Source organism: Plectropomus leopardus, chromosome 4 (assembly GCF_008729295.1).
Source record: "Plectropomus leopardus isolate mb chromosome 4, YSFRI_Pleo_2.0, whole genome shotgun sequence".
Classification (NCBI taxonomy): domain Eukaryota; kingdom Metazoa; phylum Chordata; class Actinopteri; order Perciformes; family Serranidae; genus Plectropomus; species Plectropomus leopardus.
The window spans coordinates 12459370-12480351 of NC_056466.1; the positions used below are offsets into that span (position 1 = coordinate 12459370).

General features: G+C 37.4%; 3 protein-coding genes across 7 annotated transcripts in view; 2 read left to right on the top strand and 1 right to left on the bottom strand.

Moving 5' to 3' along the window:
• acsl1a (acyl-CoA synthetase long chain family member 1a) overlaps positions 1-3972 on the top strand; it is a 30559-nt gene extending 26587 nt beyond the window's left edge. For all 3 annotated transcript variants that reach the window (XM_042484569.1, XM_042484568.1, XM_042484567.1), the window contains exons 17-21: positions 7-123; positions 244-387; positions 491-592; positions 1592-1663; positions 2636-3972. In XM_042484569.1, the coding sequence (XP_042340503.1) occupies positions 7-123; positions 244-387; positions 491-592; positions 1592-1663; positions 2636-2776 (576 nt within the window). In that variant the 3' untranslated portion in view covers positions 2777-3972. The remainder of the gene's footprint in view (positions 1-6; positions 124-243; positions 388-490; positions 593-1591; positions 1664-2635) is intronic.
• primpol (primase and polymerase (DNA-directed)) lies at positions 45-13501 on the bottom strand. Its single transcript, XM_042484570.1, has 15 exons — positions 13376-13501; positions 11092-11445; positions 10892-10986; positions 10648-10786; positions 9475-9622; positions 9298-9394; positions 9061-9212; positions 8800-8962; positions 8624-8715; positions 8385-8471; positions 6226-6334; positions 6064-6140; positions 5889-5935; positions 5527-5763; positions 45-121 (listed from the first exon to the last, which is right to left on the bottom strand). The coding sequence occupies exons 2-14, from the start codon at positions 11263-11265 to the stop codon at positions 5530-5532; spliced, it is 1614 nt and encodes a 537-aa protein (XP_042340504.1). The 5' UTR covers positions 11266-11445; positions 13376-13501; the 3' UTR covers positions 45-121; positions 5527-5529.
• A 4822-nt stretch (positions 13502-18323) lies between these two features.
• si:ch211-145b13.6 (ecto-ADP-ribosyltransferase 5) lies at positions 18324-20740 on the top strand. Of its 3 annotated transcripts, none has more exons than XM_042485431.1 (4): positions 18324-18408; positions 18625-18715; positions 18812-19518; positions 19852-20740. In XM_042485431.1, the coding sequence occupies exons 2-4, from the start codon at positions 18656-18658 to the stop codon at positions 19925-19927; spliced, it is 843 nt and encodes a 280-aa protein (XP_042341365.1). In that variant the 5' UTR covers positions 18324-18408; positions 18625-18655; the 3' UTR covers positions 19928-20740. The 3 variants fall into 3 exon arrangements, with proteins under 3 accessions (XP_042341365.1, XP_042341366.1, XP_042341364.1); XM_042485432.1 differs by having other exon boundaries at positions 18328-18408; positions 18622-18715; XM_042485430.1 differs by lacking the exon at positions 18324-18408 and having other exon boundaries at positions 18415-18715.
• Positions 20741-20982: the final 242 nt, after the last annotated feature.

Consider the following 20982-nt stretch of genomic DNA (forward strand, 5'->3'; position numbering starts at 1 on the left):
CTCTAGGTGTGTGTCAAAGGACCAAATGTATTTCAGGGATACCTCAAAGATCCTGAGAAAACAGCAGAAGCAATCGACGAGGATGGATGGCTGCACACAGGAGACATCGGGAAATGGCTTCCTGTAAGCAGAACAGACAAAAGGGCGCAATTCGTCTTTGATTTGCGGTCATACTGCATGTATCAAGTAGAGTGGCATAGCATCAGTTACAATCTTAATTTCAAGTTTGTTGGTTTGTTGCAGAATGGCACTCTGAAGATCACTGATAGAAAGAAGCACATTTTCAAGCTGGCTCAAGGAGAATACATCGCCCCTGAGAAAATAGAGTGTGTGTATACGCTCAGTGATCCAGTGGCCCAGATATTTGTTCACGGCGACAGCCTACAGGTAATTAATTAATGTGAAACTGGTGTAAATAAGATATTTTTCATCACGGTGCACAGTTTCTAATTTGTTACAATTTTCATGTTATCCGTCTTGTATTTTTCAGGCATGCCTGGTGGGGATCGTGGTACCTGATCCAGACTATTTACCCATTTGGATCAAGAAAAAAGGGATTGAAGGCTCCTACTCTGAACTGTGCAAGAACAAGGTGAGCGTTATAACCATCAGCAGTCTAAAAAAACACTGCTGTACTGCATCATTCTGAGTAACGTATCAATGACTTACAGAAACACTGCACGCCACTGTCCACCCTCCACTTCCTCTTAGCTGCATAATGTTAAAGCTCTGAGAATCTCTTCACCAGTTACGGTGTGCAGTTCAGAAAAACTGAAGAGTAGCATAATTAACTTATAGATCAACACGTGTAACCATTGAAAAATATTGTCGGCAGTCAACAGTTGACATCCACAATTAATTAATTAAAGTTGATTTTGCTAACCGTCAGTTTTCTGCACTGTAAATGAATTTGCGTTTCCTATGATAGTAAAGGCATGGCCCATCATACTCTCCCTCTGATTGGCTAGTATTCATTGCCTTTCTTGGTTGGATTGGTTAAGTTTAGGCAAGAGGAGTGGGAGTGGTAAAGGGAAGAATGGCCATCCCATCCTCGGAAAATGCAAGTTGGCACCAATTTTGAGCAATAAAACCACTTCAGCATTGTTAACTTTTTTTTAGCTCTGTTGGCACTATTAGCAGTGTCAGTGTGGCTAGTGGTGCATTTTAAATAGTAACAATGCTTAAAGGAGTTTCGGAGCTCAAAATGGAGCCACTTACCCACTGAAGCAACTTGGGAGGAGAAAGGAGGATGGCCACCATGTTTCTGCAAGCTCTCACCCTGTCTGGGTGGTGCACAGTGCAGAGTGGCAGTGGGCACTTATGTTTCTGCATGTTAAAGCAGCTAGCCAGCTGTCTGTCGGTTAAGCCAACAGAAAATATGATGAAAGGATCTCTATGGGACCAGGATTTACAATATGAACAATATACAGTAATGAAGAAGACTTTAAACTAATGACTGAGACTATAAACTCAGGAAAATGTTTACTGAGGTAATCAAGTAAGAAGTAAGGTCATATTTTCAGACACCCTAGGCTACATCCACTTCTTCTAACTGTCTATGCTGCTAACATTTTTTTCGGACTGTTTTTAGGACGTGAAAAATGCCATTCTGGAGGACGTCCTGAGGTTAGGCAAGGGGGCAGGACTCAAGTCGTTCGAGCAGGTGATTGCTTGACTCTCAATATACCTTGAAGTTTTACACTTTGCTGCATTTGGTTCAATCACACATATTTACTTCTCATCTTTAAAAGAGAGCTGTAATAATTAGCCAATGAATTTGACTAACCGCAACTATTTTGTTCACCGATTGTTTAAGGCATTGTTCAAGCAAAAATGCTATATTTATATCTTGTAAAATGTAGGGATGTGCTGCCTTTTTTGTAGATTTTGGAGTCAACTGCATATTATTGGGATTGAACTGTTGGTTGGTCAAACAAGCAATTTGAAGACATCATCTTGGGCTTTAGAAAATTATACTAGTTATTTTTCACTATTTTTTGCTATTTTAAAAAATAAACGATTAACTCTTTAAAACCTGAGCAAATTGGCTTGATTTCTTTCAAAAACATGGGAGGGCAGCAAGCCGGTTAACATGATTTGGCCCAAAAACATTAACAAGAAATTAGTAAAAACTTGTAAGAAAATTACTCAAAAATAAGTAAAAAAGAAAATTACTCCAAAGTACTAAAAGAAATTTAAATATATATACACTTTCAGGTATATTTTTATTTTTTATTTATTAATTATTTTCTGAGACATACTTTTATCTATAAAATTATAAATATAGTTGTCTGGACATTTTACCATCGATTTTGATAATATCCCATAATGCATCCCAGCTTATTTTTAGATCATCACCTTTACCTTTTTTTTTTTTTTTTTCTTTTGTTGATGTTTTTCTTTTGAAAGAAATCAAGCTAGTGTTCTCAAGTTTCAGAATTTTCAAATGCTAGTGGAAAAATGTCTGAATGCAGCACAAGAAATCAATTCAGGTGTTAAAGGGTTAATCAAGAAAATTATCTGCCATATGATTTTTATTATATATAAATTCTATATTTTGTAAGGTGTGGTCCTGTTTAAAATATTTTTACTTTGTGTCTTTTAATCTTTGTTTGCTGTTTGTTTCTCTCTGCAGGTGAGGGATATTGCGTTACACCCTGAGCTGTTTTCTGTCCAGAACGGCCTGCTGACGCCAACGCTGAAGGCCAAGAGAGCTGAGCTTCGGAGCCATTTCAGAGCACAAATTGATGAACTCTACTCCAAAATAAAGATGTAAACATGTATCGAGGAGCACTGGAGGAGAGGTGATATCCCTTTAGAGCACACAATCGGAACCAAATAGTTAATTGAGGGTTTGGTTTGTATTTTGTTTTTGTTTTTTTTGCCAGCTTTGTCTGCCAGTGACGATCTGAGATAATAAATCTCAGTTATTATTCCTGCTTCATCTAGTAATTGTACCACTATAATGTCCCTGTGATCACTGGCTAATAAGTTCAGGATATGCCGTCATGTAGCTGGTATACCATAGGAGAAAGAGTTGAAAACGACAAAGGGGAAAGGTAACTTGTTCATGCCTTATACTGCCATTAAGTCTGACGCATTCACGGTCAGAAAGGCCCAGTACCTAAAAAACATTTCTGCAAGTTTTTTAATCTTGGGAGTCGCAAAAAAAATACAATAAACCTGCTTTTAAAGTGACTTATATTGTATATTTATATATCAGACTATTTAATGTTTTGGTACATCTATTTAAGTTGGTATTTAATGTAACCATTAGCCTGTAAATAGTGTATCTGCAGAAAAATCTATCTGTATGCAGAGCATTGTGCCTGATACTTTGTGGTTATAATTCCCTGCATTCCCATGTTTCTCCGTGCTGAGGGCCTGATAAACCTTCTTGCGTGCACAATTTAGCTTTTAAGGAATTACGTTGCTTCTCAGACTTTGTTTTTGCTTTATTTGTTGTTTTATTTTTTCTTTTAACTGCATGGGGAGTCGTGAATGTTACTGTACTGTACATGTAGTCCCTTCTTTTAGATTTTCACATTTCAGTGCCACAGGTTACAGGATTAAGCTGCACACTGTCGTTTGTATAGTTCACTTAAGTTTTCAGTGTAAATATTTGGAACACTGGTGTCAGGGTTAATTTAAAGACACAACCTTTTTTGAAATTAATTCCACCTCCTTGTCAGCATTTCACATTCATTTTTCACTTTTCGGGTGTTAAACGGAGCAGCACTTCTTCGTTTTTTGATTAGGGGGTTTTGTTGTGAATTCAGATGGTTTAACTGAATTATGATCTTTATACATTTAAATCACGTAGAGGTCTCCTTGACTGTTCAAGCCATATTTTTTGTTTGTTTTTAAAGACTCTTATGATGTGAGAAGGGCAATGGTGCAGTTTTGTGCCATAGTAATGAGTGTAGTATCTTGATTTGTCAACTGTACAAAATAAATGCTTTTTTTCCCAAACAGGTATGTAGTATGCCTTTTAATTAAATTGTTTGGATGGGTCTATGTTTTCCAAATGTTTTTATAGCTAGAAACCTATTTTTTGTGTCATGAATCATAGAGAATTAATCCATGTATCTTGGCAACAGTTTAAAGGAATACCTCACCTACAAATGACCATTTGTATATCAATTACTCACTGCACGTTATGAATTTGTGAAGAAAACTTTGGTTTTCTTACATGCCAACAAAGAATCCAAAAAAGCCAAACATTCATGAATTCAAGTAAACGGGGTCCTCATGTAACAGCAAAACTGTATCAAAACATCAGTTTACAGACTCTCGCACAACTCCTGCAGTATATTTCAGGTCTCATTTATCCAGCTGTATGCTCTGTACTTCACTGCGCCTTCACGAAAATAATACTACTAAAAAACACGTCAGTACAAACAGGCGCATGCATTTTGGAAGTACTGATTAAACAACTATGAAAACCTTTTAACGTTATCAGACTAGGGGATCTCCAAATGCAATTTGATAGATCTTTGACTTTAATGTCACAGTTCAATTTAATTTCAACATTTTCTTTTCAGTACTGACTGCTATGCGATTGTTAGACTAATGAGTGCAGATTTGTAAAGATCAAAAGATCATTAGTTGTATTCCCTGAATACTGACATTTTCAAATGATTTGTTTTTATATGATAAGCTACAGTGTATCAGTTGTAACTTTGTTCAATGTGGAGGCATACAAGAGAAACAGTTTTCTTACCAAATTCAAGGTAAAATGATCATGCAAACACTATTTAAGCATTTATAATAAATATTTTATAACAATAATGTATATCCAAGTAACCATAAGGATACTTTGTCTATTAATTTACAACAATCATGACTTCTTTTATGAAGATTATATATTATTCATTCATTGTCGGCTTAAATCTATAATAAAATGTTTTATAGACCATTTATTACATGTTATACTTCTTAAAAAAGAGGTCATACAGTGAAGTGCTGACAGTATATTTGATGCTGTCTAACCAGAAAAAATAGAAGTAATTATTAGTCAATTAACTGGCACCTCTTTTGGATATTGACTAATAGTTTTGTCATTTTTTAAAGAAAAAAAATAAAACATTTGCCGGTTTCTTTCATTTTAAATGAGAGCATTTGATGTAGTTCTTTGTCAGATTTTATAAAGAACAGAATAGTTTTGGATTTTTAGACTGCTGGTTTGATAAAACATCAAAAGATATGCTTTGCACATCTATATCGTGGGACAGGTGCATAGGAGAGCAATATGTCCATCAAAAAATTAACAGGTAAACTCCTGCACACTGTACACGGTGCAACTTGCAAGAAAACATTTATTTGCAACGTTTCGGTAGTTGACCTTCATAAGGCAAACAGTCGTTGATAAAACACACCATTGAAGATGGTGGCTTGGGTTTTGGAAAATTACACAGGGCATCTTTCACTATTTAGCTTTCATATTATGGACAGAATAATTGGCAGATTAAACAATGATAAAAACAATCATTACTTGCAGTTCTTGTGGGAAAAAAAGGAACTCACCCTCTACTTGGAGTCAAAATCTGCCATACATTCAAGCAGAAGTTGATCAGAGATTTCTCCGCTGCTTTGCTCAAAGTCGTCCAGGCTCTCTAAAAAGTCCTTGTCATCCTGTCCGTCTCCCCACACGTCAGCCGATTCCTCCTTTAGACACACTGTGCTCTCGGGGGCCTGGGTTGGTGCCTGACTTGGTTCGATGTTACCAGCATCGTCCATTAAGTAAGCCTGGTCTTCTTCATCCTGTAAGTGAACAGAAACATCATCATACACCATAAATTAATCCAAGTTTAAAACAAGACAATAAGATTTTCTGCAATATTTTAGTTCAGTCAGTCAGGCTGTGGGTTAAATTAGAGCAAACTCACTAATGTCATGATGTAGCTGACACAGATCTCCTGTGGCAGTGGGTAACCTGTAACATTAGATATGTTTATCTCACAGTAGTTGCTTTACCACCATTGTACACTTAATCACCTCAAAGACAGATCACGTGCCCTAGAGTTTTTCAAAATACAAAAAGTTTGTATGGACATAACTTACTGGAGGACCGGAAGTTCTTGCATTCGGGATCATGACACTTCTGGTACCACACTTCCTCTTTGAGGTCCACAACAATCCTGCAGAGGAGGATCACGAGGCCAAATCAGAAGGGAAGTGAAGCAAGGTAATAAACTGCTAACAAAAAATATGAAACATACATACATGATGTTGTTGCTTTTATGGAACCTTTCCACATTTTGACACCAGCGGTATTTTGCGATGTCGTAGACGAGCAGTTGTTCGGCAACAAAGTAGTTCCATCGTCTGATGCCTGTTGAAGTAAACATAACGAACAGTCCTGACATTAGCCCTGACAAGCAATCAGTCTTTGCATAGTGCACTCCGACAATCTAAATACACATATTTATAGCAGCCTACTGAATGCTACCACAAGGTTTCAGGGTGATAGAGAGCAGAAATATTAAACCTCAATTTTTGTGACCAGTTTTTGTTGCCAGTTTATTAGGTACACTGAGCTAAAAACCTAGCTAATCCTTTATAATATATATTTACACTTTACTCCTCAACTTTTTAAAATTGTATGTACCTCTTTTTTTGTATTTGATTTGTATTTTTTGTACAGTATATTGATCTTTTATCTATTATATGTTATTCTATTTGACCTTTCATGCATGCAACTTTTACCCTTGTACTGCTGCAAAACTTGAATTTCCCCTCTGGGGATCAATAAAGGATTATCTTATCTTATCTTATTTTATAAAGGTTTTATCTAGGAATTAGTATTTTAAGTAACTCTTTAAGTAATCACATTAAATTATTATCTTGTGCCTGGAAAAAAAAAACTAACATAAGAGAGAAGGGTCCAAAATGTACATCCAAGCAAAAATGCAGGTGGAGGTTAGAGTTAGCCTTCTTTTCTGTGCTGCACAGACTGTAGAGATAAACTTTGATACACAAGTTTAACATTACATAGCTTGCACTGATAATGTGTTAAATTTATTCTGTTGAAAAAAACCTCCAAACATCACTCTTGCGCCTAGTCGCCATTCTGCCTGTAATGTTGGATCGAGTGATTTCTGACTGAAAATACTGAACATTTACTTTTACAAAGCAAAATTATAAAGTAACGAATCTGGTTACTCTATATATTTAACAAATATTGATGTCCAAAAATACCCACCATTAGTTACAAGCTATTGCTGAGTTTGTGTTGAAACTTTTTTAGCGTTCATTCAACTTTTTTTAAAAGGTGTAGTTTGTGGTGGAATAGAATTCAACAGCACCACAAACTGCAGCCTCACAAAATGACCACTGAGTTAAACCAACATCTCTTTAAAAAAGCAAAAAGTGAACATAACGGCCATGAAGGTTAAGATTTATTACATGACTGTTGTATTACATTAGACTGCCATAGTTTTCCTAGGTGTACCTCATAAACTGACGTGCTGATTTGCACATAAGACAAATTTAAGGAGGAAAATCAGTGACGTGTATGGGACTGTCACACACGTAGGACCATCAGTTTTTCATTTTCCACATCTATAGCAATAACATAAGCTCTGAAATTTCATATCTAGACGCTGATTAGATGGCGTCACAGATAAGCAAAACCTGAGATATCTTAAATCCCATCCTGATATCGTATTACATATATTTACTAGCTCTAAAAAAAAAGACTGCATACAGTAGTTTTAGCACTTGCAATATTGCCACAAACCAGCAAATGAGCAATGTGAAACATCTGATAATACATTATTTAAGCTATTTTTGTTCAGCCAAAATGCCAAACACCAATTTGTTCAAGTTTATCAAATAAGAATTTTCTTCTGTTCTGTTAGATTTCATTGTGAAATTGTGAACTTTTCATCGAACAAAACATGACATATAGAGTCATAAACAAGCATCTTTATGCCATTTTATAGCATACCTGCCAACCCTGAGACCTCAAAAATAGGGAGTATTTTGAAAGAAAAATGGGGGAAGCAGTAACAGGAGCAAACGGTAGACTTTTAGTCGTAGCCCTTATACATACTGTACGGTGCCAGAAACAGGTTGTGATATGAAAAGGAAAAAAGCTGTGAACATTTGTCATAAATCAGAAGAAATACAGGAGAATTGTGACATCAGGATGAAATCGGGAGGGGCAATGAAAAAAAAGAGCTCCCCAGAAAATCGGGTAGGTTGGCAAGTATGTTTTAAAGACCAAACAATGCATCAATTAATCAAGAAAACAATCAGCTGATTAATCTATTATTAAAATGATCATTGATTACAGTCCTTGTTCTCAGACAAGACATGCAAATGTCTGAAAGTGAAAAATTGTTTATAAAAGCATATCGTTTATTAACAGTAACACTTACTTCCATGTACACCATCTCTTTGAACCAGAGTTAACACATAGTTGTCCACTTCTTGATGAGGGGACCACAGGCAGCCAGAAAGTGAACCTGCCAGTGATGGATGAGAAAGATGTTACATAAACTATTTTTTTATTCTAGAAACATATAATGGTAAAACCCTGATAGGCTGACTGATAATATAGCACACTATGTGTGTGTGTGTGTGCGCAGAGAAGCCTCTGTTGTCAGTTCAGTGTCACCTTGATTTGTGTCTGATCCCTGATGACAACGAGGCCTCGAAGATTCCTTTGTTTCAGGGCCGTCAGACGTCAGAATTGTTTGACCTGTAAAACTAGAAATAAAATAAGCTTTAATGCTGTGACTTGATGAAAGTATTAATTTCAGCAGACAGATTATTGAGTTAAAGGTGTTGTACCTCACATTGCAGACTAACGAAGCCAGGAACACGCTTTCCTCTGGAGTAATGCCCTTCTCAGGTTTCTCATTGAACTTGTTGTCGTCAGCCACGGTGAATGCAGCGTTCTTTCCCACTTTTGATGACTTGTAAAGGCGGAAATTTCTGTTCTTGGTGTACACGCCTGTATTTGTAAATTATATCTATAAGTACATGTAACTCAAAGTGCAAGGGTGATACAAGGTTTAAAAAGGACTACCAAAAGCTTGTGGTTTCTCTTACCAAGATCAACAAAGAGGCAGTCTTGGCCATCCTTGTTTTTCACCTGAAGGAACCTGAGGTCTCTGTCTTTCTGCTTGCGTCTCTTAGCTTGCGGACTCTCAGACGTCTCATCTGCTTTTGCTGACGTCTCCTCAGATATAGCATGTGTTTTGCTGTAAGTATATCAATGAGAAAAAAAATGATTAAAAGATTTTAGCAAACAAATTCGAATGTTTTTTTACAGGTCAGAAAACAAACCGTGTTTCGCTGTTTTCTGCCGCTGAATTATTTCCGTCATTCAAGCAACTTTGGGGCGTGCTCAGGACTGGCTGAAGAATTTTAAGAATGAACCTTCCTTAAAAACAGACAGAATATGTTAGCTGAAGTAACATATGATCAAAAGAATTTGTTGCCTCCATGAAACGCTAAACATACCCACATGTATGTTGTCTTTGAAAGCTGCATTTTGGAGATTGAAGATGAGGTGTCGACTGAACTTCTCGTCTGTGCTGGAGTCAAGATTGAGGACATTTTTTGCTGAGCACGCAATCCCATAAACTTCCATTAGTTTGTCGCAGACATACTGTCAAAACACAAAACACAGATTGGTGAATGAGAGCTGAAACAGCAGGGTGAGAGTGACATTAAAAAAAAAAAATTAAAAAGAGTTTTATACTTATTGAATGGGAACTCTTGATAAGCCCTTTTTTACTGCTTAAGGGGCACTTGAAAATTCTAAACCAATCCAGAGATATTAATGAAAAACCAACACTTAACACTAAATTAGTTTGGGCATTAAAAAGCATCAGTTTAAATTAAAACAATGTGAAAATATTATTCATTAAGTATATTGTCATCCACATGTTAATTTAATATTAAAGATGTAAATTAATTAAACACAGTAAGGACAAAGTATGATCTTTTTTGTTATGCTGTCGCTGTCGTCACTCTAGTTCTTAATCCTTTAAGATAAGGAGGTAAAAAGATAAACTACACAAAATCAATCCAAAGGTTTCTCCCATATGCAACAGAATAAGAGTATAAGTGAAAGATAAACAGGAAATGGGTGGACTTTTTTAATCTATTTAGGTTTTTGTTATCACTGCTCCTATATTTTTACTTGCTGATTATACGTCACGTGGATATTCCACACAGGGTTCCCACATATTCTCATAGATGAAATTCCAAAAAATTTCAATTACTTTTCAGGGACCAAAAATAATAATCAAAAAATTCTTACCCCAATTGCCTGGCATTTTTCAAACATATCAGATTTAAACTCAATACAAACTTAATTTCAGCTATCCATGGCAGTTTACTGTTACAATGCCATTGTTACAGTTTTAATTTCATTATACACAACAAACTTCAACAATAACATAAAACTTCCAATGATTTTTCAAATTCTATAAGTTTTTTCAGGCCTAAAAATGTGACTTTTGAGGGTTTTCCACAACCTCCGAATGCCTTTTTATAACTCATTCTTTGGCGTTTTGCTATACTGACCAACATCTGAATCACTGTTTTCTGTATGTGAAGCAGGCTGCTCGATTAAAAAGAAAAAAAGATTTTGAACAGGAGGTAGCAAGATGTATTGTCAATAAACACCTGGGTAAGTAAAGAGACCATGGTTCTCCCATCAGCTCCTTTGTTTGAGGGCTTGTGGAACTCCAAGTCAAAGTAAAGCTTACAAACAGCGCCCTCTGGTATCACCTCATAGCAGTGCATCAAGGACTGTGTATAGGTCCTGAAAAATCACCACGAATTATATATCATTTACAATGCACATCATTTTTTTCCAAACACACAAAAGAAAGTACATCTCATTTTGCAAAGTAGAAGTGATATTTACCTGTAGTAATGCCACAGCTCACTGTAACTGGTAACCAGGAAGATTCTTTGACCCAGGGATGCCTTTTCTTTTTCAAGTGCAAAAACATGCACAGCCTAGGAAATGCAAAGTGCCAATATCAGACTTTTTCTCTTTACACACAAGATGTAAAATCTAAGGTGCAAATTAATGAAATAGTCATCTGTAATGACTTGCGTTACCTCTTTGCAGCTCCGAGCGAAGCTGATAGCCATACTTTGACGTGGAAAGAGCTTCCACACAGAGGAAGGCTGGCACGGCCACAGTCGAGGTTTGTAGGGTGCCGCCAGAGGATTAAGCTGGAACGACTGAGCAAGCTGCTCCACCTTCTTTAGTCTGTCTTCCCACTTCCTCATCGTCAAATGCTCATCAATCACTTATACAAGACCCTTTATTGCACCAACAGGGCAACTTGTTCATTGTTTGTCCCTCCAAAGCAAGGTCAGCTACAGTGCAGCGCCCCACGAAGCTGGTAGAAGTTCAGCGTCTTTCCCAGGGAAACTTCAGCAACCTCTATCCTCCTGTCATCCTTCAACCTGAGAAAAACGGCATTAAACAAAGAGGTGTTTCTGTTATTTAGCCTACTCCTCAATGTACATAAGGGACACCAGAAAGGAGCATCTGTCAGCATAATGACCTACAGGGTTCCTACACGCTGTCTTTTTCAAAATACTTTTCCAGACTAAAATGTCCAGATTTTTTAGTCGAAATTACAAATCATATTTGACATCTGAGTACAAACAACTTTAATCAATGGCTTTTTAAAAAGTGAAAAAGTTTAATTTTCATGGTGCCTTTGCAGCCCTGTCCATTTACTGTGTCCATTAAAAAGGAGACGAAAGCAGCCATAATGGTATGGTTTTCTTACATAGAAACAGATCGTTTGTTTATTTTCTTGATAACTACTTTGCTGCATAACTCTTAAATGTTCGGAAAGCATGGCATTTGGTTATTTTTGATGACATGTTAACAAGCAAGATATTGCTACATTATAATTTAAACCAAACTGGTTGCGGATGTCTGGATTTAGTTCTGTTATAAGGCTCTTTAGGCAGATCTGTTTTGCAGGCTGAGACATACAAGCGTACAAGCAGCTCTGTGTAGGAGTGTGCATTCAGTTACATGTCATATTTCTTGCCTTACTTTCAACAACATCCCACTCCATCAGTCTCTAACACAGTATAAACATTTTACTGCGAGGATGCCCACTCCAATTACTCTGCTTTCAGGCCTACAATAAATTATTTTTTTTTAAATTCATATATTTATATTTAAGAAAACAATAGGGGCAATAGTCTAGAAACAAATTTATATTTCCATGCATTTTTCCCCATACTTGTACAGACAGCAATATTACTAAAATCAATCCCCATACTTTTACCTGGCACAATTCAACAGAACCACAAATATAGGCTCGAAAATTACCATACATGTAAAGAAAAATCTGTTTAAAATAGTTTCAACAAGAAATTAACACTTCACCTAGATTCAGGACTGTTGTATTAGATTGCATTCATTTAAGCTAGACGTCCCTAATAAACTAGCAACTACATGCATGCTCAGTATATAAAGGATAATGTAAAATGTGATTATATTGACTGCTTTTATTTGCTTAAAGATCACAATAATATAAAAATGGTATTTCTATCTCAACCGGCTACAACATCAGTAGTGATAACACAATAATGTAACAAAATACTCTGAAGGGAGCCCGAGTGAATAATAGTTGAACATTTGATACTTCACTAAAGTATGTTGCTGTTAACACTGATGTACTTAAACATTTTGAATGCAGGACTTTTACGTGTATATTTGTAATGCTATTTTTACTCAGTGCTGGAAGAACTATTAAGAGTCGTTACCAAAGTAAAAGTATCACATATCAGAATGTAAAAATATAAATTACAAGTAAAAACCTGCAGGTAAAATTACAGAAGCACTTTGAATCAGATTTAAAAGCAGACATTAGAATAGCCCCCGTCAGTTATTATGAAACATTATGTAAGTCTTGCAGTCATAATGCATTTAAGTGTTTTATACGACTCCGGATAAGCGGATGAAAATGGATGGATGGATATTTTCATTTCGAGATTTCAAAAATTTAATTTGCAAAGCAAATAACGCTAACGCTGGGCATATAAATGCAAAAACAAAAGCAGAGTAAAAGTACAATATTTCCCGAAATGTGGTGAAGTGGAGGTTGAAGTCTAAAGTGCAACTGTTGACTTACAAGTACTTACAAGCACTAACGTACAAGCACTTGAGTAACTTAATCAGATTAGTCACTTAAACCATATTGCGTTTTGAACAGTAATGACATGAATACCACTGCAGACAGTAACGTTAGATTCACGTTAACACCGCTACGTAAACACAGCTAAAGCTAATTTAGGCAGTAACCGTAACGTTGACTACAGCTAGCATGCAGCGTTTTCAGTGGTCAAGTAGCCATAAGCATTACGTTACCGTTGTGTTTTTGTCCAAAGTCCGCGCAGTGTCTTCCCCAGTTGTATCCGTAACTTTATCACTGCATTATTATTACTTTAGTAACAGCAATTTTAAGCAGAATTGTTAAAAACACGCAAGCTTCTCTCGGTGTGTTGTTTTCTTTTTGGCGCGCCTGGAACCGGAAATAGCGTCATTTCCGGTGGCCAACCCGAGTCGTACGTAACCGATGTATGAAATACTTTTTTTTCATTAAAAAAAAATCTTTATCGATTATTGTCTGTTTTAATTAACTTTGTAGTTTAATGATGAAATAAAATGGATACTTAATTCACACGCATTGTACACATAGATACTGCGTCAGTATCAAAAATATAGCATAACGACTTCCGGAAACATTCACTGATAACAAATACACCGAAATATATATGTGACATATCTCATGGTGCTGCCATTTTAAATATGCCAATTGCAGAAAGAAAAAAAAATTTAGTTTATGGGTTTTGTTTTGTTTCGCTTTTCTTTATGTGAAATTTATGATTAGGGTAATGTAAAAATTGATTTTTTTTTTCTTTTGAAAACTTGTGCATAGTCCCATCATTTGAATGAAGTGCGGTTCAGGTTGTGCCTCATGCTGTGGGATGTGTTAAGTGTTGTTTACAAGTATGCATGCTGCTGCCTTAGCTATGCTGCTGCAGTGCTGTACAGTGAGCACCATGTAAAAAAAAAAACATAAATAAAAATAAAAATCGCACTTGCACTCTTCTTTCTTCCTCTTGTAAAGTTTTATCTCTAGGCTATATAAGGAAATTATTTGACACAAAAAAATAAAATGAAATGAAAGTTTAACTGCATTGCACAATTTACCTTGAACTGTCTGTGATTTGTCTTGGCATGCCCTTTGGAAGGAACTTAGGGCCCCACACCCTTCCCACAAGAGCTCTGACATGATTGGTAATATATTTAATCCTATTCATTTTACACTACAGGGTTTTTTGTTTTTTGCTTTTTGAAATCTAACCCATTCTTTATCATATTTAACTATATGTATCCTATAATTATTGCAGACTACATACACTGACCCTCTCAGCCTATAGTTTGGCAGTGTTTGGATCTAGAAAACATGCTGTTGTGAATAAACACTCCCCCTCCACTAGAGAGGAAGGAAGAAAGTGAGAGAAGGTCAGGAGGTGGAACATTGCAGAAGAGGAAGCAACTGTTCACAAGTCGAATCTCTAGGGAGCGCCAATGAAAACAATACCGTATACAGCAGTCATCAGGTAAGAATGTGTGCTGAAGACAATGTTATTTTTCAACAGATGAAAATGGAATGGGCATCAGATGATTTTTTTCCCTGTTTTACCACTTTTTAAAGACTGTATCAAAAGGTTCTGCGCTACTTTTACATTAAACAAAATATCGATGCATTCTTTCCAAACTTAATGCAATAGGCCTAAATGAAAGTATTATAGCTGAAAGAAGAAACAGTTACTATTGAGCAAAATCAAATTAAAAGTTTTGATATTGGCAGATAATGATGTTTCTAACAAAGCAAAATATTCACAATCACCTTAATGTGTCTCATAATAGTCTCTGCTCAACCCAATCTAGACTATGTGTATCTTACATTTAAAATGTCACTTGCTCCCACATTTGAAATTATAATACTTTAATAAATAACAGAGATACAGTATATTGTTGTCTGAGTTGTTCATTTCAGGGCACCTCAATGTGGTTACTATAGGCTAGATGTAGCCTATGTTAGACCTATAAGTTTGTTTTATATATAAAAACTGTCATTAAGAACAACTTGAGAGTTTTTTAAAAAAAAGTTAATTGAATGCTGAACATTCAAAATATTGTTACAAACCTGGCTCACTGGTTTGCAACAAAGAGAGAGTCCACACAAAGTTTGCCAGGGAATAAGGAGATGTTTATTTAACTGAACATAATTAAAAGGAAAATAAGGTGCATATCCGTAGATCAGTGTGTGAGGTGGAATGAGGTGTGTGTGTGTGTGCAACAAACAAAGAACAAACCAAACTAACTAAACCATGTCGGCCATGTGGCGTCAGCTGCTCAACCACCAGAGAGAGAGCAGAGTGACTCCAGCAGCCCTTTTACAGAGGTAGGCCCCACCTATAGGTGTGGCCAGCCATTTAGACGGCCCAACTACTCTGGGGCTGCAGCAAAGGAAGGAAGGAGCTGAGGAGAGAGGCACAGATTAGTGAGGCCGTCACACCCCTTCCCATAAGAATGAGGGCCCAAGGGGTTCCTCACATCCAGATGTGATACAAAATACATATAGAATATTGACATACTATCACCACATTACCCAACACCCCGCCAGCTACACTCGTCACTGAACTGTGGTGCCTGAAAGTACAAGGCACAGCATAAACATAAATGGACTATCAAGGAAAGCGCACTATGGAGATACCGCGTGGGACAAAGCATCAGCGACGACATTTGCCGACCCCTTCAAATGACGAATGTCTAGGTTGAAAGGCTGGAGGAACAGGCACCATCTCATCAACTGCTGGTTTGGGTTCTGCAAGGAATGGAGGAAGGTCAGTGGATTGTGGTCAGTATACACAGTCAAAGGTCTACCTCCACCACCCACGTAAACCTCAAAATGTTGCAAAGCCCAAATGAGGGCCAGAGCCTCCTTCTCCACCACAGAATAATTTAGTTGATGAGAATTAAACTTCCTAGAAAAGAAGCTAACTGGGTGGTCCACACCATCTGGACCAGACTGCAGAAGTGTGGCCCCAGCACCCACATTGCTGGCGTCTACTTGCAGCTGGAAGGGTTCGTTGAGCCGGGGAGCTGCCAAGACAGGAGCAGAAGTAATTAGACCTTTTACATTTTCAAATGCACGTTGACATTGAGGAGTCCACTCAAACTTCACCTTGGAACTTAACAGGTTGGTTAAAGGAGCCACTACTGTGGAGAAGTTCTTACAGAATCCCCTGTAGTACCCTACCATGCCTAAAAATGCATTAGCTCCTTCTTGGTAGACAGTGTCGGAAACCCATCAATGGCCAGAACCTTGGCTCTCACAGGACGGACCTGACCTTGTCCAACCACTTTCCCCAAATACATCACTGTACCTCTGGCAAATTCGCACTTGGCCAGATTTACGGTCAAATTTGCCCAGGACAGCCGGTCAAACAAGGCACGGGTGCGGTCTAAATGCTCCTTCCATGTGTCACTGTAAATTACTACATCATCCAAATATACTGCACATCCTTCCAACCCCGCTACGACTTTATTCATCAAGCGTTGAAACGTTGCTGGTGCATTACGCAGCCCAAATGGCATAACCATGTAGGAATAAAGACCTGAGGGAGTGATAAATGCAGCAATTTCTTGTGCTCTCTTAGACAATGGGACTTGCCAATAACCCTTTAAAAGATCAAATTTACTCACAAACCTCACTGCGCCCACCTGGTCCACACAATCCTCCATACGAGGCAGTGGAAAGGAGTCTGGCTTAGTGATATTATTAATTTTGCGAAAATCTGTACAGGGTCTGAAGGTTTGATCTGGCTTACCAACTAACACACAGGGAGAGGCCCAGCTAGAACTGGAGGGCTGTGCAATGTCATGCGCTAGCATGTACTTCACCTCTGACTCCAACTGCATGCGTTTCTCTTGTGAAACCCGGTAGAACCGCTGGCGAATTAGCTCAGCGTCACCCACTTCGATGTCATGCTCAATAAGATGAGTTCGTGTGGGTGTGTCTGAGAACAGTGAGGGGAAAGACAAAATAAGGCTAGACAACTCTTGCTGTTGCACCTCAGACAGATGTTCAAGCAACTTATCCAAGTTGCACAATGACTCTGAGTTCTTGAGCCGCCCTTGCATCACACAGTCATCTGGATCCATTTCCTCCTCAACCTCCTCCTCAACCTGACGCACCACTGAGTAAGGGCCCGAAAACCTCACCTGAAAAGGAGAACCGACTACTGGGAGGTTAGCCAGGACCTGATCCCCTGGGCTAAAGACATGGACCTCAGCTCGGCGATCATACAAAGTCTTCATCCTCTCCTGAGCCCTTTCTAGATTTATTCTAGAAGGAAAGGAGCTGAGGAGAGAGGCACAGATTAGTGAGGCCGTCACAATATGCTCAGGGGTTAAAATGTAGATCTTTATGAAGTTCATGCATTGTTTAATATAGCCTATTAGTTTAACTTGGTCTAAATCTCTTTTTAGGCTAAACATACCTTAAAGTACTCATTACTTCACAAAAGTTCTTATTCAATAAGAAAAGCCTTTTCCTTTTTTTGCATACCTTTTGCTGATTTGTATCAAGGTAAAAATTATATACAATACTCTTCCATCTGTCCCTGGGAGAGCAGGCACACTTTAAACTCCTGTGTTGGCTACCAACAGAAATTTAAACAACTAATACTAGCATCAACTGATCAGCCGGGAAATCAGCTTTCTAACTATATGCATTTTGTATTTGGCATAACTTAAAGAGCCAAAAATGTACTTTCACACTGTAGATTTCAAAAGTGTGAATAAACTGTCAGGAATGCCAAAAAGATCTCCACTTAGAGGTTGAAAGTAAACAGGGTGTGGCTGAGTACGAGAAAGGTTTAATGGCATGGAGATGTTTGCTTTGTGAGAAGGGCACTGTGCCAACTGATTCCCTATGGGCATATGTGTGTTGTTTAATACAAACCAAAAAAAAGTAAGCCGGTCTTTTAACACTCGGCTATCAAGAATGAAAGACAGAAATAAAAAGAAGATGCTGGAATATTACTGATGGGGTGGACCACTTAGGTTAAATAAAGTTAAGAACATCTGTGCGGCAAATCAGCACGAGCTTACTACTGTAACTCAGTAGCTCTAGCAGAACAAATGACTCGACATCATGTCCCCATTGGCATGCTGTTTCCTTCCACAGGAAAGGCGAAGGCGTTGCTTTGTGTGATAAGTTCTTGCCTCCCCACAGACAGTGTCCTGCACAGAACTATCACTGCCTTCCAGTTTGATGTACACAAACTTGATTTTTGCTCCAAGAAAAACATTTTCTTTAGCTGGTATGTGTCTTTTAACATTAGATTTTCAGTTTATTATTTAATCATATATGTGTATTGGGTGGGAAGGTGGGTGCTGTATTCCAGTGAGAGAAAAACGGTAGATTGAGGGCTTGTTTAGACAAAGTATTTGAGCTACCTCATCACACTGCTGGTCTGTGTACAACTTCTTATTCAAGTTTGGTCCTGCATGCTTTTCTTGGATTTGTGTGTCAGCAGTGCAGAGAGAAGACAAGAAGTGCCTTTTAAAATGTGGGAAGGAAGAAAACTGCTTATTGCTGCATTCATTTTCACAGCTCTCTCCTGCAAAGTAAGTGTTATTTCTCTTACAATTATCCATTCAAAACGTTTTGTGTTGTTATGTAAAAAAAAAAAATCTTCTCTTAAAAACTTCAATTCAATAAAGGTGACGAGTGTAAAACCGCTGGACATGGCCCCAGATGGTGTGGATGGCCCGTACGTTGGATGCCGTAAAGAGGCCATGGAGAAGATTATCCACTCTGGCCTGTTAAGACAAGAGCTGAATGCAAGTGAGGGCTTCCAGAAAGCATGGAGTGCAAATGTCCAGTGCCCAAAACTGATCCCTGGAGGAACAAAAGAACATACTGCTGCACTTTTGACATATGCCAATGGAGATGAAGATTTTAAAAAGAACTTTAACGATGCAGTGAAGACATTCGGTGGAAATGCTAGTACCTACGAAAACCATTTCCATTTCAAGTCCCTTCACTTCCTGCTCATGGATTCAATGTTTCTGCAGAATCCAAATAAGTGCCAGACAGTGTATATTCTTCAGGAACACTACACAGCAAAAAAAGGCTTAAAGGTGACATTTGGAAAGTTCACCGAAGTTCATTCAGATTATAATTCACTCAAGAAAATGGAAGATTTTGACGGACAAGTCCTTCTTAATATCACTTCATGCATCTTTGTCAACCTGGGAGTGGACATTTGCCGCAAAGAACAGGATATGACACTCATATCTCCGACTGAAGTCTTCACTGTAGAGGAAGTAAAAAATATATATGATGATATAAATGATTCTAGATACACGGAGTTCATTTTGAAACACTCAGAACAGGACAGGATGCAACACTGTTACTTTTTTTCAAGGTAAGCCATTTTCTTAATAAAAATGAAACATTTGGTTAAGTTCCATGAATGTCAAATTTGATATTGCAACAAAACTGCACAAAACTGGTCTTTGAATATTATAGAATTATTAATAATTAGTAAAGAATTGTGTGGAGTCATATACTGTATTTCAACTATACAAAGACCACATTGTTTACTGCTCTTCAATCAAAATAGTTCCTTAAAGGTTAAAACAAATGAGGAATTATATATTTTAAAGCCCCTTGAGTCATAACATTTTGTGCTCACTTCAAGAATAATGGGTGTAAGATATTAATATCTCTTGCTTTGTCTTTTTTCTCTTTACTGTAGGTCCCCAGCTGATGTCTCCCCCCAGTGGCTTGTGTTTGTGCTTGTGGCTTCATCTCTTATTACCTTTCACTATTGAGAACAAATGAAAAAAAAAAACAATCAGAAGCTCATACTGCACTGAGAGTCATCACACCAAAAAACGCTGCTTTGTTTGCACAGTCAAAGAATGAAATCTGTTTTGCTGTGATGTCTGCAATGAGGTGTAGCAAACTTTTGTGCTAATCTGCAGAAAAGTTGTATGTAGCGTTGTATCACTGTTTTTTTCAATCACATTTTCTTTACACATATGTTGGAGTATGTAAGTATGTAACCTAAATCTCTGTAACCGAACAATGATTTCAGCTAAAGTGTGATTATAATGCTAGGATAGGGAACAAGTTTCATGTGACATGAGCCCTTAAGGATCTGTCCAAGAAAGGTTAAAATTGTTATGCAATTGCAAAAATTATGAAGTGAGAATGTTGAAACTACCGTTAGAGGAATTGAAATGCTATTGGTCATTTAGGAGTGTCATGTTAAGGTCATCCGTAAACAGTGACAAAAATGAGGAAATATTTTTGTATATGTGTGGACATTCAGTTATTTACTGTTTATTGAGTTGCTTTTAAGAATTCTGAACATTGTGCTCACCCTGGGAGGGTGAGAGTTTTTCTACTTGCAGCAACCAAGAGAAAAACTCCTTCACATATTAGCAAAATACTGTATGTTATCAATAGCTCTAAGATAAGGTGATTATTTTTTTATACAAATGAGCAGAGAGAAAGGAAGGGGGGGTGAACGAAGTGCAACAAGATTCGATTGCCCCCAAATAAAGCAATTTCATGTTTTAATGCAGCTTTTAGATTGAGCAGTTGAGCTTTTCATAAACAAATAAACTGGCTGAACTGGTCCTGTCTTACCTCATTTTTTCACATTTTGCCACCCAGAACTGACCAGTGACCAACTTTTTGCTTGACAGTTACAGCAACTTACAAACACTGAAGTCATGAAACACAGGCTTGATGTGTTTTTTTTTCTTATTTTTTCATAACCTGACTACACACTAGAGAACTAAATGTAGGAGACACAAGTCCAAAGAAATAGATGTTTATGAAACCCTGCTGACATGTTTTCTATTACAAGGCGATCATT

What these genes read in the sequence shown, in the direction of transcription:
- primpol (XM_042484570.1), bottom strand. Translation starts at nt 11,265, where the DNA reads ATGAGGAAGTGGGAAGACAGACTAAAGAAGGTGGAGCAGCTTGCTCAG. An exon ending in TCGCTCGGAGCTGCAAAGAG is followed by an intron (nt 10,987 to 11,091) that starts GTAACGCAAGTC and finishes TGCATTTCCTAG; the next exon opens with GCTGTGCATGTTTTTGCACT. An exon ending in AAGAGATGGTGTACATGGAA is followed by an intron (nt 6,335 to 8,384) that starts GTAAGTGTTACT and finishes TTACTTCAACAG; the next exon opens with GCATCAGACGATGGAACTAC.
- si:ch211-145b13.6 (XM_042485430.1), top strand. Translation starts at nt 18,596, where the DNA reads ATGCTTTTCTTGGATTTGTGTGTCAGCAGTGCAGAGAGAAGACAAGAA. An exon ending in TCACAGCTCTCTCCTGCAAA is followed by an intron (nt 18,716 to 18,811) that starts GTAAGTGTTATT and finishes AATTCAATAAAG; the next exon opens with GTGACGAGTGTAAAACCGCT. An exon ending in CACTGTTACTTTTTTTCAAG is followed by an intron (nt 19,519 to 19,851) that starts GTAAGCCATTTT and finishes TCTTTACTGTAG; the next exon opens with GTCCCCAGCTGATGTCTCCC.